The sequence below is a fragment of the Manis pentadactyla genome, chromosome 1 (genome assembly GCF_030020395.1).
Source record: "Manis pentadactyla isolate mManPen7 chromosome 1, mManPen7.hap1, whole genome shotgun sequence".
NCBI classification, from domain to species: Eukaryota; Metazoa; Chordata; class Mammalia; order Pholidota; family Manidae; genus Manis; species Manis pentadactyla.
This window is the reverse complement of record NC_080019.1, coordinates 202,304,518-202,321,684: the sequence shown is the minus strand read 5'-3', so window position 1 is coordinate 202,321,684 and position 17,167 is coordinate 202,304,518. Positions and strand designations below refer to the sequence as shown.

Genomic DNA, 17,167 nt, shown 5'->3' with positions numbered 1-17,167 from the left:
TGTCTTAGTCAAGGTCCCTGTCCCTAATGGGGACCAGCAAAGGACACAGACAGTAGGTAAGTGGATCACCACAAGACAGGGCTGGCAGAGAAATACCCCGAAAGTGATCCCAGCACACAGCCCTGAGCTCATGCAGAGCAGGTGCTAAACTGAAAGAGAAGAACGTCCTTCCCAATGCTCCCCGGATCCCCAGGACCTAGCTCAGCCCCCCGAGAGTCAGGGTGCTCAATATAAATTTATGGACTGGAGATCCATGAGTCTGGATTTGGGCTCAGAAATTACTGTGACGTCTGGTCATTCACCCACCCTGACTAAGCTGAATGCTGAGCTGGGGAATGTACAGACCCCAGAGTTGCCATCCATCCAGGGCCCCCCCCCCGCTAGATGGGCCTGATGTCCACCACTCGCTCCTGTCCTCCTCCCAGCCTCCCTCTTTCCGGCTTTGCAGGAACAGGATATTAGGAGCTTTGAGTGTGGGAATGAAAAATGTGTACTTTCATCCTTCATCCACCATGACCACTGTCTTTGTCAGCTAGGGCTGCCATAAGAGAATGCCACAGACAGCGTGGCTTAAATGACCAAAAATGTATTTCCTCATAGTTCTGGAGACTGCAAGTCCAGGGTCAAGGTGCCAGCAGCGTCAGTGTCTGGTGAGGGCCCTCTCCTTGTGGGGCAGATGGCCACCTTCTCACTGTATCCTCACGGGGTGCCTGCGAGAGAGCTCTGCTCTTGTCCACCTCTGATAGGGGCTCTGATCCCGCCCTGAGGCCCCACCCTCGACCTCATCTAACCCTAATTGCTTCTCTAAGGCTGCATAATCAAATGCCATCACACTGGGGGTTAGGATGGATGTAGGTGGGGGGGCCGTAATGCAGTCCCATAGCAACCAGTTTCCTGGGTGGACAAGGTACCCCAAATCAAGATGAGGAAGAGAGAGGCTGGGAGTCACATTTGTGGAGTGTTTCCTGGCTGCGTGGCAGTTTTGTGAGTTCTTTGGATGCATTAATTATTTTAGGCTTCAAAATGTCCTCAGGAATTGGTATTGTTTTCACCCACATTTTATAGATGAGGAAACTGAGGCACAAAGAGGTGAAGGCCAGGGAACAGGTCTGGCGGAGAAGATCAAAAGTCCCATTCTATTTGCTCTCAGTACCAACAGGGAGTCACTGAGGGCTGGTGACAGCCATGGCAGGGGTGTCCTGAACTGGGCACTGTTGTCGCCAAACACCTTCCCTTCTGTGGGTCTTTCCCAGAAGGTTGAACTTAAACAAATGTTTGCTGTCTATTCTGTTCCCAGAAACAGACCATTGTCACCCCTTTTCCAGTTGCTAGGGCACTAGTCTGTTTGAGGAAGGCATGGGGACATCTGGTTGGCAGGAGCAGGGCTTCTGGAAATTTCCTTTGTATATGGGATTCTGTTGATTGTCTGGGTGCCCCCCGACAGCCAGGGTTCTCCGATGAGGAAGTCCCCTGGGTGGCAGTGAGGGAACCCCTTCCAATGAGCACTGGCTGATGCCAGGCCAGTGGTACACACTGGCAGAGCTGTCATCATTCATCCCCGAGGGGCAGCGCTCAGAGAGGACAGGAACCGCCTCAGCTTTATCCTGCTTCATCTTTCCTTCAGGAAGAGATACTGCTTTGTGTCTGTTATCTGTCTCCCTCCCTGGAACATAGTTCCATGAGGCTGATCCTCTGCCCACTCCTGTGCACCTGGCCCATAAAAAATGTCTGACACAATATAATAACAGTACGTCACATTTGTGGAGTGTTTCCTGGCTGCATGGCAGTTTTGTGAGTTCTTTGGATGCATTAATTCTTTTAGGCTTCAAAATGTCCTCAGGAAGTGGTATTGTTTTTACCCGCATTTTATAGATGAGGAAACTGAGGCACAAAGAGGTGAAGTAACTTGTCCAGGGAAGTAGCAGAGCTGAGCTTCCCAGGCAGTCTTGGACCCAGAGCCTGTGCTCAGAGAGGAAAGATCATTTGTTGACTTAGTCGATGACCTTGCCCCGGGTCACACTGAGACCAGCAGGTCCCGCACTAGGCCATCCCATCCCTTCGCTCACACACACAACTGCAGCAGGCCTCATGGCTCCCACCTGCGTGGGGTGTGGGCTTCTAGCGGGGTGGGCCTGGGTTTCCCCACTGCGCCACCCAGGACAGCAGCGTGAGCATGGGTGCGGAGAGCTGGGAGAGAGGAGGAGGGGAGCCTGGAGGGAGAACTGGGAGGGGACAGCAGATGGATGGCGGAGGGGAGCCATGGAGTCCAGGTGCTGGAGAAGATTTAAGCCCATGCTGGGGAGCAGTGCCAGGGCCAGGGGAGACTGAGACCCACTACCACGAGAACAAATGTGGTGCCCCTTTAAAAAACCCCAACTTCTTGTCCTTGCCTTTCTTTGGTCTGACTGAATTCATAGAGAACTTGCCCCGGGACGGTAACTGCCCCCTCGGGGAGCAACACCTAGCAAAAACAGAGAGTGGCTTGCTCCGCTGACGGGTCAGGGTCACATGCTTACCCTAAACTCATCCCCACCTGAATCACATGGACTGATGGAAGGGCTCTACTCAGGAGCACTCAAGTACTAGGTCACAGGCTTCCGTCCAGGCCACCGGCACCTTGCCAGGCTCCAGGCACCTTCACCAGCTCAGATGGAGTGTGCCAGTGGGGGGATGTACACACTGACAGAGCTGAGAGCCACCTCAGGGCACAGACAGGCTCCCTGCTGCTGCTCTCTGGAGCAGTGGTCCTCACTGGGAAGTGTCCAGGACAGCCAGACCCCTTCAGGCCTAAGCTGCCTGTCCAGACCTGCTGACCTCAGGCCTCATCACGGCCTCTCCTGCCCCTCCTCATTTCAGAGAACTGTCAATATTGTGAGGCCCAGGTCACCTGGCTTTTCCTCTATTCTTCCCGAATCTATTGATCAGAACATGAACCAAATGCTCTGACTCAGGGCTTCAACTTTTGAAACCCAAAAGGCCAGACTCAGGAAAACTGAAATGGCATTTGAAACTTAACCAGTTTTGGCCTTGGGATTCAAAGTCCCTGGCATTTGAAACTCAACACTCTTAACTTTTCAAACTAAAAAGTCTTAGCTTTTGAAATTTTTGGCATTTGAAAAAAGTCTGGGCTTTTAAAAATCAAAGTTTTTGGGTGTGTGTTTCTGCTTATCATTTTTTTTCCCCTGAAACAATGGATGCCCCTTGGGAGACAGGGAAAGAGCAAAGAATCCAGGGTTAGCGTAGGGTGTGCATATGTGTGTGGTCACATGTATGGGGACTGGGGGGAAACATCAGTAAATATTTGTGGATGAAGGGTTAACAAACCCTCTCTCCTTTTCTTAAGAACAAATCTGACTTTGGGTTAGCTTACTAGCTCTGTTAACTGTAGAGCTTGGGTAAAGGTGGAATGTTGGCTGTGTTGTCAGGCAACATTGTTTATGTTAAAAATTACTCTTGATTGGAGAATTGCATGTAGACTAGAAGAACTATAAATGAATTACAAATGCCTCAAGTGGACATCTTAATGTTGAGCTTTTCTGTGTGCAAAGACTCTTGTAACTGGGCATCTGCCTTGCAAGCACCCAGGGAGCTTTGTATGTGGAGTGGTTGTTACAAGAGACACTGGCTCCTATGCCATGAGTCTTGAGGCCCCTGCTTGCCCAGCGTGGATCTCATTTTCTGGACCTCACCTGGGGACCAAATACGATGAGCTCCTGGGCATCTATGGGGGTTCTTGGGGGTGGGAAAGTCTTGGTACTGGCCCCAGGCAGGCAGTTTCTTGAACTGTCCTGAGTAACAAGTGTGTCCTATGGTCAAGTTGAATTTAATTGTCTAATTGAACCCGAAGAAGACCCCCCCTCCCCAGTAGCCTTCCCCCATTAGCTCACATCTCTGTTTCAGTTACATCTAGGAAGGCTTTTGGAATATACAACTTAGGTGTGATGACACCTGAGAGGATGGGGAGGCCATAGCCACTACATGTCCAGGACTTCAACATACTGTGCAAGAGTTCCTAGCACCTCACAGTACTCCCTTCAGGTAAGGATAATCATGTCCATTTTACAGATGCGGAGACTGAGAATCCTAGAGGTAAAGAGACTTACTTAAAGTCATAAAGAAAGCTAATGTCAGAACTGATGTCTGAATGACTCATTTTCAAGTACTGGTCTGTTGGGTATGAGCTGGCAGACTTTGTGGACTACTCTGAACTTCAGTCTCTCTGTTGAAATAAATGGATATGATCATATTACCATATAGGGAGGCTTTGAGCCTTGAGATAGTCCACTTCTAGATATCAGGTGCTAAGTTCAACAGAATTCAAAATCTCCCCACTCTGTCTGCTGCCAACCAATCCAAGAGGCTGTACTATCTTAAAACAGTCTCTAGTAGCCAATGGCCACACAGATGTCCCCAGGCCTGCAGAGCAGCATTTCTGTGACACAGATGGTCACAGGGCACAGCATGGAAAGACATTGTGGTTATGTCAATAGCTAAATCTGATTCAAAACGAGAAGCTTAATTGTCAACATTCCAAAATCACCTCTGACAAGTGTGAGTAAACAGCTGTTGTAAAAGCAGTCAGAGTGAGTCCATTCATTGAATAAAGATTTGATGAACACCTACTACATGTCAGGCATTATGAATTATCTGTGAGCACATATAATCCTTGCCCTCAGAGTTTTAGTCTAGTTGGGGAGACAGAAATTAAGCAAGGACCTTTCTTAAATTAACAGATAGTTTAAAAAATCCAGCAAATGTTAAGGTAAATTGCAGGGTACTATGAAAACTTGTAACAAGAGGTCTGTCCTAAATTGCTTTTATTGCCCACCCAGCTTCATGCCCTCAATTTTCTTTGGGACCCACTTCTCCCTTCCATCAGTCCATGTGGTTCAGGTGGAGATGAGTTTAGGGTAAGCATGTGACCCTGGCCCGTCGGAGCATGCCACTCTCTGACCACTTCAACGATTGGCCAAAGATATGCATGTGACCTAAGTCCAGCCAATAAGATTCAACTCAGGGACTTCTGTAGGGAAGTTTGGGAAAAGAAAGTTCTGTTTTTGCTAGGTGTTGGTCCCAGAGGAGGCGGTTCCCCTCCTGGGGCAAGTTCTCTATGAATTCAGTCAGACCAAAGAAAGGCAAGGACAATAAGTTGGGGGGTTTTTAAGCGGCACCACATTTGTTCTCGTGGTAGTGGGTCTCAGTCTCCCCTGGCCCTGGCACTGCTCCCCAGCATGGGCTTAATTCTTCTCCAGCACCCGGACTCCACGGCTCCCCTCCACCATCTGCTGTCCCCTCCCAGTTCTCCCTCCAGGCTCCCCTCCTCCTCTCTCCCAGCTCTCCGCACCCACATCACGCTGCCCTCCCCCTGCTCTCCCGGCTCCCTACTCTCCCGCCGCAGCACTGGGGGGAGCGCGGTGGGTCTGTCTCTGGTGACTGGCAGACCCCTGACCAAGTATACGCCAGGAGCTGAGAGGAGAGAATGTGTTCTCCTCTCTACCCCTCCTCTGGTCCAGCACTCCCATAACTGACCAGCTGCTCTGTCCCCAGGAAACATCCCATAGATGCGCAAACAGGCTCATACATATATGTATATGGTGAGAAACCTTGTCAGAGATTTCCATCTCCACACTAGGGTTTCTAAACTGGAAGGGTAAAAAATCTGGGGCTGCCATGGAGGCCCGAGAAGCAAGCCTGATTAAACCTGGAGCCCCACAAAGGAAAGCTGAGAGATTTGTCATCAGGCAGCTTTCTGAAGATGTTACTTGAGATGCTAGTTTCAGCTATAACTGACGCCATTAGTCTCTGGGCTTTTCTGTTGTCTGAACCAACAGTACCCTTTTTTGGCTTAAATCAGTTAAGCTTGTTTTTACTATCACTTGCAATCAAGAGCTTTACTTCATATAGGACCAAAGGGTCTTAAAGGCCTTCCTGAGAAGTGGCATTCACTCTGAATACTGAAAGAGGAGAAAGAGTGAACTAGGCCAAGCGGCCAAGTCTGAAGTCAGCAGTTTGGGGCTTGAAAACCTTGAGAAATCCAGTAAAGGGGAGGGCCCCGCCGGGTGTGCAGAAAGGGGCAAGGAAGGGAGGTCAGCATGGGGAAAAGGCAAGTCCAATCACACTTGATGCTGAAATCGTTCATTGTCTTTCATTTCAAGAAACAACGAAATGCTCATCTCTATTCACTTTTGATAAGACCTATATTATAACGAGCTCCCTTTGCCAACAGAAAGAGGCCCTTCCCTATACTGGCCTTTCCCCAGAGGGCAAAACACAAGTTTAACTTCCAAAGCACCTTGGAGGCAGAAGTTTTTTTTGTTTTTTAAGGGAAAGGGCAATTAAAACAAAAAGTAATAGACTGAAAATTGGGGCTATTTTTAAATACAAAAACCATTTCTTAATTTTCCAGTTTTATAACATTGTGTCATTTTGTGCTTCAGGTTTTTTTAAACTGTAAGTGTTCGTCTTTTTCATTATGAAAGTAGCATAACCACATTTTGGTATAAATAGAAGAGAAAAAAATAACTTTATAATTCCCTTATTTTAATCGAACTAAAGTTAGTTTTTTTATATTTTTCTTGTCTGCTTGTTTGGCGAGTTCCAGGCCATGTATAGCCTGGTGTTTTTCAAACTTTGATGTGCTCATGGATCATCTGGGGATTTGTTCAAATGCAGATTCTGATTCAGTAGGTCTGGGGTGAAGCCTAAAATTCTGCCTTTCTAATAAACTTGCTAGTGATGCCACTTTTGGTCCCAGGCCATGCGCTGAGTCACACGGAGCTGAGGTCAACTCTAGGCTGCATGGCCTCAGGTAATCCACTCAGCATTTTTGCTGAGTCCATAAATCTTTGTTCTCAAGTGTCTCCTTGACCCCAGACCAGATTAAATGGCCAGACAGGAGGTGTCCAACATACCAATGTTCAAATACTGCTATAACATTACTAAGAGAATTTGTGTGGGTTTGAGAAGCCACAGAGGTAGGGGTGAGACTCCTGAGCAGCCTACTCTGGTGGGAGGCTCCAAGGAGGGTGGGCTCTGGCGCCTTGTAAGGAGGGTGACCCAGTAATTGCAGAGCTCTGACTTACTAAGGGAGGGGGATGCAAATTGGGGGCCAGAGTGGAACTGCTCAGGGTGTGGCACGTAGACCAAATCTGTCACCCACATCTTCTTCTGCCCTTCCTCATAAAACACCCACCCTTCTGTCACATAAACACTAAACGCATATTTCATTAATTTTGTTTGCTAAGGTGGGCCAGACGATTACTTGCCCAGGGTACTTCAGATTTCAACCTTAACTCCTCTTCCCAGCTGAAATCTTAGCATATTAAACCCTTAAGATATCTGCTTGGGGGGGGCACTTTCTATAAGAGACATTCATGAAGCCCACAGCTCTAGTGAGGCCTGATCTACCCTGTCTTCTGCTTATCACACACACACATCTACCCTCTGCTACCCCTGGCCTCCCACAGAAGAAAAGCCCACCCTTGTAGTCTGGCATTCAATCACGTGATGTCCCTGCCTCATCTCCTTATGTCTCATACTCCATCCACATGGAAGGACTCCCAGGTCCCACTTTTATGCTTTTGTCATGTTATTTGCCCTGCCTTCAACGTCTTTCCCTACTTTCGTCATTGAAAAACAAACTTCTGTTCATTCCTCAAAACCTAGATCAGAGGTCCCCTTCATCAGAGGCCTTCCAGATTATTTCACGCAATGGCTGACCTCTTGACCCATGCCTCCTCTGTGTCTAGTACAGACCCTACACAAGGAATGACTCTTGGTAGCAGATGGCTTAGGAAAACACAAGGGAGAGGAAGATTCACAAAAGTCCAGGTGGTAGAGCAGGCTTCATACATGAGGCAAAGCCTTAAATTCTGCCAGTGTCCATTGGCTCACCTTCCTTCATAAGGGCTTCTCTCTCTGGCAGCCACCACAAGCTCTAACACAAAGCCCCACTTTTTACCCTCCTAGCTTTAAATTCAGCCCAGGCTTCACTTCCCGACCAACCCGGCAAAAGTCCCAGAACTGAGTTTCATTGGTCTGGCTTGGGTCATGTGCTAATTCTTGAACCAATCATGTGGCCTAGGGTTGAGGGTTCTGATTGGCCCAGCCTGAGTCACATGCCCACTCCTGGAGCCAGAGGGACTAGAATGGGGAAGGGCAGCTTCTGGAAGGAAATCAGAGTCCTGGAACTGGAGGCCACGTGAGCTCCAGGCAGCCTAAACCCACAAGTGCCCACTACAGGTGACTTAGAGCAATTTTTACACCTATTATTATTTCACACTATTATTTATTTATATGTCTGTCTTTCAACTAGTAGGAAACAAGGGTCCTTCTAATTTATAATTCCAGGACATTCCAGCAGGCTATTAAATAGTACTTTTTAGGCATTTCCTTGTTATGTGACCTACATAGCAAATAAATCAGAACAGAGTCTGACAAAAACTTCTGTGACATGTGTATGAAGGTGACATGTGTATTTAAGATTTTAAAAATCATAAATTGGGTTTTTGCTCACTGTCTGTATCCATCCAGGGTGAGTCCATGTGTCTCTCGTGGAATCCTCAGAACCTTTGGGGAAGGAGTTCTCTCTCCATGACAGGTGAGAAAACGGAAGCCCAGATGCCATAAGTACATCTGAGGTGACACAGTTGGCCAGTGGATTTGCTGGGAGTTGGCCCCAGGCAGGCTGGCTTTCCAGGACTCTCGGACAGTTTGCTGAAGGGTTCTTTTTTCAAGAGGACAGAGAGGGGAGGATCTCGGAATTCCCTTTTAGACTTTTTGAAAACATTCCTGTCTTTCGGGTTCCTTCAGAAGCAGACCCTGAGACAAGGATTCAAGGACCTGCATTTTGCTTAGGAAAGGCCCAGGGTGGCCGCTGAGAGAGCCCAAGTGGGACGGACAGGCAAAGGCAGCCAGTGAAGGGGGCTTTGGACGTGGGCCCCTCTGAGCCAGGGGGACCGGATGCCGGGAGGCCAAGCGAGAGTCAGGGAGGAACGCAGCTCAGAGTTGTCCTTGCTGGGGGACGGGTCTGGCACACTTACAGCCTGACTCTCTCCAGCCATTGGTTGGGGCTGCTCCCAGGTGCCGTACTTTGCCAGCATGTCCAGCAGCTAAAAAAGGACCTCAGGCACTGCCAGATGGACGGGCCCGTGTGGGCTGAACGCGGGGCCCTGACAGAGGCCACTGCGACTCTTGTCCTCCCAAGCTGGGAGCCACTCTTCATAGAAAAACAGGCCAAAATATTTGAAACTGGGGCATCCAGACCCTAAATGGCAGAGCACCGCAGGTGCCTGCCTCGTCCCAGAGCCTGAGGAGGCCTGGCTGTTTCTCCTCTTCGCTCTCTCTTCACTCTTCTTCTGTTTCCTCAATTTTTAGGAGTGTTGCACAGCAGATGCCCATGCAGAATATACTGGAGATTTGACATGCAGGGCCTGGGGTTTGGTAAACAACACAGATTATTTTTCACTTCTAAGAAAATTACAGTAAAATATTTCAGACATACAATGTGAAGAAACAGTCACGTAGTGAACACCCGTGTGCCCACCCCCCAAACTTGAGAACCAGACCATTTTGAGCAACTCCATTTCTCAGGAACCACCACCCTACTGAGATGGGGAGGCGGGAGCCCAGGCTTCCAGGCTCTGCTCTGCCCTCTGCCATCCTGTGGCCTTACCCCATCATGTCTTTGAGCCTCAGTTTTCGTATCTATGAAATGCGCACTGTTGCTTGTCCCTACCTCAGGGAGCAGGGGAGGAAGCCCAGGAACCTAAGAGTAAGTGCGGGGCCAGCGCCTTCTCTCTTGCAAAACGTGTCCCTGTTCCTTGATAAACGTGAAGTCTTCACTTCTTTTCTCCTCTTTCTCTTCTCTTCCTTTTCCTCTCCACTATCTCTACGTGCAACATTTTTCCCCACAACAGAGTCTTTGGTGAAAAATGTGCAAAACAAGGCTGGCCGTTTCTCAACACTCGCTAATCAGGAAATGCAAGGATTTTCCCGCCCTGCTCTTCTCAGAGGGGTCATACAGGTTAGCTCGTGAATGAGTGTGAGTCTATTACAGAGGAATATTAATGTATTGGCTTACACAGGTGTTCCCATCTATGGGGAGGAAAATGGTGTGTATGAACTTCACATCAGTGTATACTGTCTCCTGACACATTTTTTTATCCTATTACATTTCTTTTTCTGTCACAGTAATTTTTGGTCATTTTTATCCTGTTACAATAATATCTAATTATCCTGACATTCCTTTAGAACTCCTCTGAAGTCTCTATTTTCTCCCGAATGCCAAGAAAAAAAGGGCAAAGAGACCTTACATCCTAAGTCGCATCACCCAGCCAACCCCATCAAGATTAACTTCAGAACAGAGGAGTGCAGGTCAGCTACTGCTGTGTAACAAACATTACCACCTCAGTGGCTTAAAACAACAAACATTATTGCTCAGGAGACTGCAGGTCAGCCGGGTGGTACTTCTGGTCTCAGCTGGGCTCACCTATGTGTCTGAGCTCAGCTGTGAGTCAGGCAGACAGCCCTCTGATCTGGTCTGGACTCTTGTACAAGGGTCCAGGATGTACAACGGTACACCTGGACTCTCCCCTATGTGGTTTTACACCCTCCGGCCGACCAGACCAGGTTTGTTCTCATGGTATGAGAGAGAGATGCATGCAAGTCCTCAGGACTGGCACCCCATGACTTCTGCCACAGTCTGCTGGCCTGAGCAAGTCATGAGTTCAGCTCAGAGTCAGGTAGTGGGGAAATGGACTCATCTCTCAATGAGAGGAGCTGCAAAGTCACACTGTAAAGGGACAAGAGTACAGGGAAGCCATTAATAACACAATGAATCGACTGCAAATGGGAAATATTCCAGAATGGTCAGCCTGTCTCAGCTGCCACCCCCCACAGCTGAGGCACATGGTCTCTGAACGGCAGGTGCTGCCTTGCTCCAGAGGAAGGGAGGGAGAGAGGAAGAAGGGAAAAGACTGGGATCTTGGCAACGCTGTGTCCCCTTCCTGCCCTACCCTGCACCCAGGGGACTAGGGGATTTGCTCTGGCACTGCAGGTTCCAGGCATCCAAGCTGGAACTTCTGATACTTAATACATTTCTGAGACAGTTTTATAAGTTGGTTTAATAGAGTGTGACTGTGCATAAAGTAGCAACTAACTGTTAAATATATTTACCCAAGTCTCTGAGGCCCGAGATAAACACTTCCATTGTGTTCTGGCAGCACTGCTGTTTTGACAAGTCACACTCCCTGAATCCAGAACTCTTTCGAGAACTGAACGTTAATGGGGGGCTCCTCGAGTTTGGGGCACCTGAGCATTAGGGAGACTCTGTCAGAGAGAGTTAAAGGAGGCTTTCCTGCAATCACACTGACCACCAGCCTGGACTCCAGCGCCTCCGCCATGCAGCTTGCCCCCCAACCTGATGCCTCGCCCCCTGAGTTGGGTCTTCAACTGCTCCATCTCATTTCTCCCATATTAATCAATCGTCTGCCTGCTTGGGGGGCTGAGTATAACCTTGGGAGTCACATTTGGCTCTGAATCTCAGCTCCACTACTCTTCTGAGTTGTGTTGGGACATTTTAAAACACCTCATTGCAACTCAACTTTCTTATCTGCAAACTGGGTATCAGATGGCCAATACTGTTGTTGAACTTCACTCAGAGTAAAAATCAAAATCTCTACAAAGACCCCACAGGTTGAATAATCTGGCCCTGGCCCTGCTCTCCCCCTTGTTTATTTCCCTCTAGCTACTCAACCTCTTTGCTCTTCAGGCACACTGCTTCCTCAGGACTTTGGTATATGCTGTTCCCACTGCCAGCAGTGCTCTTCCCTGAGACATGGCTCCCTGCCTCACCTCCTTTAGGTCTTTGCTAATATTTACCTGCTCCCCATCTACCAGGTATGTGTAAGGAATGCAGCCCTCACTCTGCAGCATTCCCATCCTGATGCCCGCTCGATGTTTCTCCTTATTACTTAGCACTGTCTAACATACTGCATAGTTCTTCAGACACCATCAGTAGCAAGATGAGTTTAGGTACCACAAAGAAAGTAAAAACCCTGCCTATTAGACTGCAGAACAATGCAAAGATCCCATTGGATGCAGGACACACCCTGATTTCAGAAATGTTAAATGTGGGGAAAAAATCTGCATAAGAGAATCGATGAAATATGACATATTTACTTATTTATATTGTTTCTTTTTCTGTTCTCCCCACTACATGGCAGACCCAGGAGGGGAGGGGCTTGACCTGTTTTGTTCACTACTGGGTCCTTGGTACCTAGCACAGTGTCTGCAACATAGAAGGTGCCCTTGTCATACTGTTCAACAATGACTGAGTTCTCTTCACTCCCAAGGAAGTAAAAACGTGGAATTGCTTCCATACGGTCGCAAAGGGCTGTATGACTACCCGACATGAGAAGGGATCTGGTGGGAACGTAGCCTCTGGAGTGTGCTGCTGACAGGAAGGGGGTCTTGGCAACAGGGCTGCCACCGCCACATTGTAAATGCTCAATAAACATTCACTCATTACACAAGTGATTGGGTAATCTGAGATGGGGTGTCTTGGATCCCAAACTCAAGATTGATGTGGGGCCACGCCAGAGCCTGAGAGGAAAGGGCAAGCCCCCTGGGCATCACCATCTCGGGCACAGAGGAGCCTTTTGACCCCATTGTCATCTCGGGGCTCACCAAGCGTGGTCTGGCTGAGAGGTGAGCTGGGGTTCTGTGGGGAACACGCAGGGTAGGCACGGGAACTCTCACAGGGCAGGAGCAGGACTTTGGGGTCGACCAAACCAGATTCTGACCTTTGTTCCAACATTGATGTGCTGGGGGACATGGGGCCTGGCCCGTCCCTCTCTGAGCCTCACTTCTGCAGAGGCAGCCAACCCTAGGCAGACCTCCTGGCTCCAGGTAAGTGTGGGATAAATGTGCACGAAGCCCCCTGCTCCCACCCAACCTGGAGAGTCCACTGTGAGCCTTTCTGGAGCACCTGCTGGGTGGTGCCCTCTCAGTACAGGGATGTGTCCCCAGCACCTGGTCCCGGCACAGCCTGGGGCTTTCCTAAGGCATTAAGGGGTACCCTGCTGTCCTCTCCCCTAGAATATGTCCCCCAAACTGTGGCAACTGGGAGGGGCCTTGAGAAGGGGTGTCCCAGGCTGTCCGTGGCCGGGAAGCGTGTGGATCTGGGGCTCAGAGGTGGAACAGGGACCCGGGGACCACAGGGAGGTGACCCCGTGTGGGTAGGTGGAGCTTTGTTGGGACACCGAGAGGAGCTGGCTGTAAAGGGAGAGCCTGGCCTGGGCGGGGGGTGGGGAAGCCTGGAGGAGGACACAGCGCGGGACTGGCCACACCGCCTGGGGGGTGGAAGGAGGGGAGGAGGTCGGCCAGGATTCTGGGGCTGAGGCTGGGCAGGAAGGCTTCCTGTGTCCCCGCGCCTCGAGCGCCCCCTGCTGGCCACCCGGAAGACTGCAGGGTTCCGCGGGGACTTCTCACCTTTACTGGGAACTTACTGTGCGCCAGCAGGGTCTCCATGTTGGGACCCCAGACAATCCCTCCTGCCTTCGCTGGGCGGATCTAGCTTGGCACTGTCCACCTGCAGTATAACGGGAGCCACAGATTTACTTCTAAGCTTCCTAACAGCCACATTAGAAAAGTAAAAAGAAACGAATAAAATAAATCTCAACTAAATTTATTTATACATGTAATCAATGTAAAATTATTACAAAATATTACATATTCTTTTCTTCATACTATGTCTTCAGAATCCAGTGTGTATTTTATACAGTCAGCACATCTCACCTTGGCCCAGGCACGTTTCAGAGTCCAGTGGCCACACACGGCTGGTGGCTGCCGCAGGGACAGCACAGCTCTGGCCTCCTCCCTGAGTCCGCCAGTCCCTGGCCCTCCGTGAGCTCCCACCTGGAGGCCTCCTGCCCCACCCTGCAGCGTCTCCCACAGCCCTGTCCTGGCTGCTCCCCGCTATCACTGTCCCCAGCCCACTTCCCAGAAAGACCCTTTAATTGGTCAGGGTGAAGGGCAGACATCTGCATTTTTCAAAAGCTCCTGAGGTGCTTGTAATGGTGTCCAGGTAGAAAACCACGGGCCAGGGCTTTGCTCCTGTCTGGCCTGATCAGCCCCTCACACCCCAGGTGATGATGGGCACCCGGTGATTATGCTCGTTGTCTGGGTGTGGAAACAGGCCCAGGAACGGGAAAGGCCACCCATGGATTTCTACTGGAGGGAAGCATAAACCCCTTTTGCCCATTCATCCATCACTTATAATTTGATAAACTAAGTAATATCACCTCCACTTTACAGATGAAGGAACAGAGACTCAGGGAAGTTAAGAAACTGGCCCAACGTCACATAGCTAGTATTTGGCAGCTAGTATGTGGGATTCAAACCACGCTCACAATTCATGCTTGACACTGGTTCCAGAACCTAACTTTAGGGTCAGGCAGGATAATCCCTTCCTAGACTCTAGACTTTATACCACTGTTCATGCAACCCAAGGTCACACTTGCTGCTGCTGCTTTTTTGTTTTTTGTAAGTCAGCTTTAACTGAGGTCAGCCATGATTGTGCCATGGGGTTCCTGACTTTCCTGAGGGCAGAGCCCCATTCTGAAGCCCTGAGTGTCTGACTCCCATTATTCCTGCCCTGTGCCCCTCCTCAGGACTGGCGCTCTCCACGTGGGGGACCGTATCCTGGCCATCAACAGTGTGAGCCTCAAGGGCCGACCACTGAGTGAGGCCATCCGCCTCCTGCAGGTGGCTGGGGAGACCGTCACACTGAAGATCAAGAAGCAGTTGCACCGTGAGCCTCACCCCAGGCCCGGGGCATCCAGCCCTTGTAGGGAGGGAGATGCCTCTGCGCCGTGCCAGGCTTGTGTGCCCAACCTCATGGAATGCCCACTGCATCCTGAGGAGGTGGGAGGCTGCATGGGACAGCTGAGGAGACGAGAGAGGGCAGTGATGGGCCCCGGGGTCACACAGCTGCAGTGGGGGTGTCCTCACTGCCTCCTGCCTCAGGACTGCGTGTGGTGGCGACTCATGCCTTCCTCAGTTTCCCCAGAATTTGTTCCCTGTGCCCCAGCAGGGAGGCCACCACTGGCAGTGGGAGGAGCCTGCGCTTGAGGGGCTTCCTTCTCATCATCTGGGCAGTGCTGCTGCTCACCATGTGACTGTGGGCATGGGGTTTGGTCTCCCTGAGCCTCAGTTTTGCCATTTATGACAGGGGTTTTCTAATTAGGGTGCCAGCTCCCACATGCCAGACTGCCCAGCAGCAGCCCCTGGGGCTCAGTGCATTACAGTTCCCCTGGCAGACCGAAGTGGGGAGACAGGCTCGCTGAGCGTCCTTGAGGTAAGAGGCCAGTGGCACTGACACCTTTCCTCAGGCTGCCCTCCATGTGAGACCAGCGATGCAGATGAAGACCTGCTAGAGCACTCAAAGGAAGCTTGCTGGTCTTAGTTTTTTGGACCCTAGCTGTCAGGCAGGCGAGGGCCAGTTGTTAGGGTGGAGGAAGGTGCCTCTGTTTCTCTTTAGCAATATCCTCTCCCCCGGTTTCCTCTGCTCCCCATTCCACAACCCGACAGCTTGGCCCCGAGACAGCTGTCATGATCTGCCTTCCCTCAGGGCAGACCTGCCCCCGATGGCAGATAGAACCTCGCACTAATAGTGGAAACCCAGACACTGTGCTGGGCAGGAGGACAGAATTCCTAGCTGAGGAGGTTCCTCTGTGCCCAGGCAACTGGCTAATAGGACGTGCCCGATGTTCGTCCTCCATCCCACCAATCCAGTGGCCCGCGCCCGCTGCCTGCATCTCCCCCTCTGACGTGAATGAACTTCCCTCCCGGCCAGAGTGGCTGCTCTCAGCTTAAAGCATGGCTTATGACGCTGCCCACCCCTCCCTCAGCATGCCCTCCATTCACCCCTGAGACAGGTCCTGCCCCTGCCCCTCTGTCCTTCCCTCTGTCACCACGCCTGTCCAGACCACGGTCATCTTTTGCTCTGACAACCCCGTGGTTGCCGACAGCTCTGCCGCCCAGCTTCCATTCCCACCTCTGCGGCCCAGTCTCTACCCAGCAGCTGGAAGATGCTCCTAAATCCACAAGTCTGTGTCTTCACTTAAATCCTTCAGAGTCTCCCGGTTGCTCTTGGGATGAACTTACCACTACCTACTGTAATCCACAGGGCACTTCAGGGTCAAGCCCCCACCCCCCAACCTCATTCCGTGCACCCCCTTCAGCTGCAGGGCCGCCTTCCAGTCCCTGTCACAGGGCCTTTGCGCATGCTGTTCCCTCAGCCTGCCATGGACTCTTCCCTCCCCAACTTCTTGCTCATCTTTCAGACCTCAGCTCAGGAAGCTTCCCTGGCCCCTCACACTGGACAGATCCACCATCCTAGGCCCTCACCTTCCATGTACCTGGCCTCTGTGACATTTACTGCCATGTGTAATTTTATCTTATTTAGTTTTGCAACTAGCAGGGTAGCAGAGCGGTTAAGACCCTCGACTTTGGAGCCAGACTCAGTTCAAATCTTAATCTCTCTAAGGCTCAGTGTCCTCATCTGTAAAAAGGAAAACAAATAGTGGTGTTTGCCTGTCTTGCAATATTGTGGAGAATAAAATGAGTTGTGTTACAGTACTTAGAGCTGAGCCCACACAGAGGAGGTGCTAATAATTCGGTGCCAAAGCTTAGTATTCAGACTGCTAGTGATCGGCGGCCCTGCCCTGCCCACCACTGGACTGACAGCCTGCACACCTGCACATAGTAGGTGCCTGTAGTGCTCACTGCAAACTGAGCATGCCTGAGTGAAGGGCTGTGTCCCCGCAGGCCTCCGTCATGACGGGCATGGTGCAGAGCGTGGCCCTTGAGGGCAGCCCAGGCCACCGGTCCTGGCGGAGGGGTCGGGAGGTACGAGCTTCCCCTGATGACATGCAGGAGCTGCTGCCGACACCCTTGGAGATGCACAAGGTGGGCGCTGGGCTGGGCACAGGAGGCCTGGACACGTGTTGTCGTGCTGTGAGGACTCACCATGGGCTCCAGAAGCGTATTTCCTCCAGCTTCTCGTGGGAATCATTCATCCAGACTTGCTGTTTCCTGACAGCCATCCCCAGTGAGAGTCCTGCCTATGCACTTTGGGAATAGCCCCCGTGACACGTCCCTTCCA

At 50.7% G+C, this 17,167-nt stretch overlaps 1 protein-coding gene across 1 annotated transcript; it reads left to right on the top strand.

The window, feature by feature from the left end:
- Nucleotides 1-12,411: 12,411 nt before the first annotated feature.
- On the top strand, nucleotides 12,412-15,155 carry LOC130679580 (glutamate receptor-interacting protein 2-like). The gene is made up of 3 exons (XM_057488771.1): nucleotides 12,412-12,434; nucleotides 12,616-12,708; nucleotides 14,673-15,155. Exons 1-3 carry the CDS (start codon nucleotides 12,412-12,414, stop codon nucleotides 15,130-15,132), a joined length of 576 nt encoding a protein of 191 aa, XP_057344754.1. The 3' UTR covers nucleotides 15,133-15,155.
- The last annotated feature ends 2,012 nt before the right edge of the window (nucleotides 15,156-17,167 follow it).

Coding starts and splice junctions, on each gene's coding strand:
- LOC130679580 (XM_057488771.1), top strand. CDS start 12,412: ATGAGAAGGGATCTGGTGGGAAC. Junction 12,435..12,615: donor AGAAGGGATCTGGTGGGAAC/GTAGCCTCTGGA, acceptor CTGAGAGGAAAG/GGCAAGCCCCCTGGGCATCA. Junction 12,709..14,672: donor AAGCGTGGTCTGGCTGAGAG/GTGAGCTGGGGT, acceptor GCCCCTCCTCAG/GACTGGCGCTCTCCACGTGG.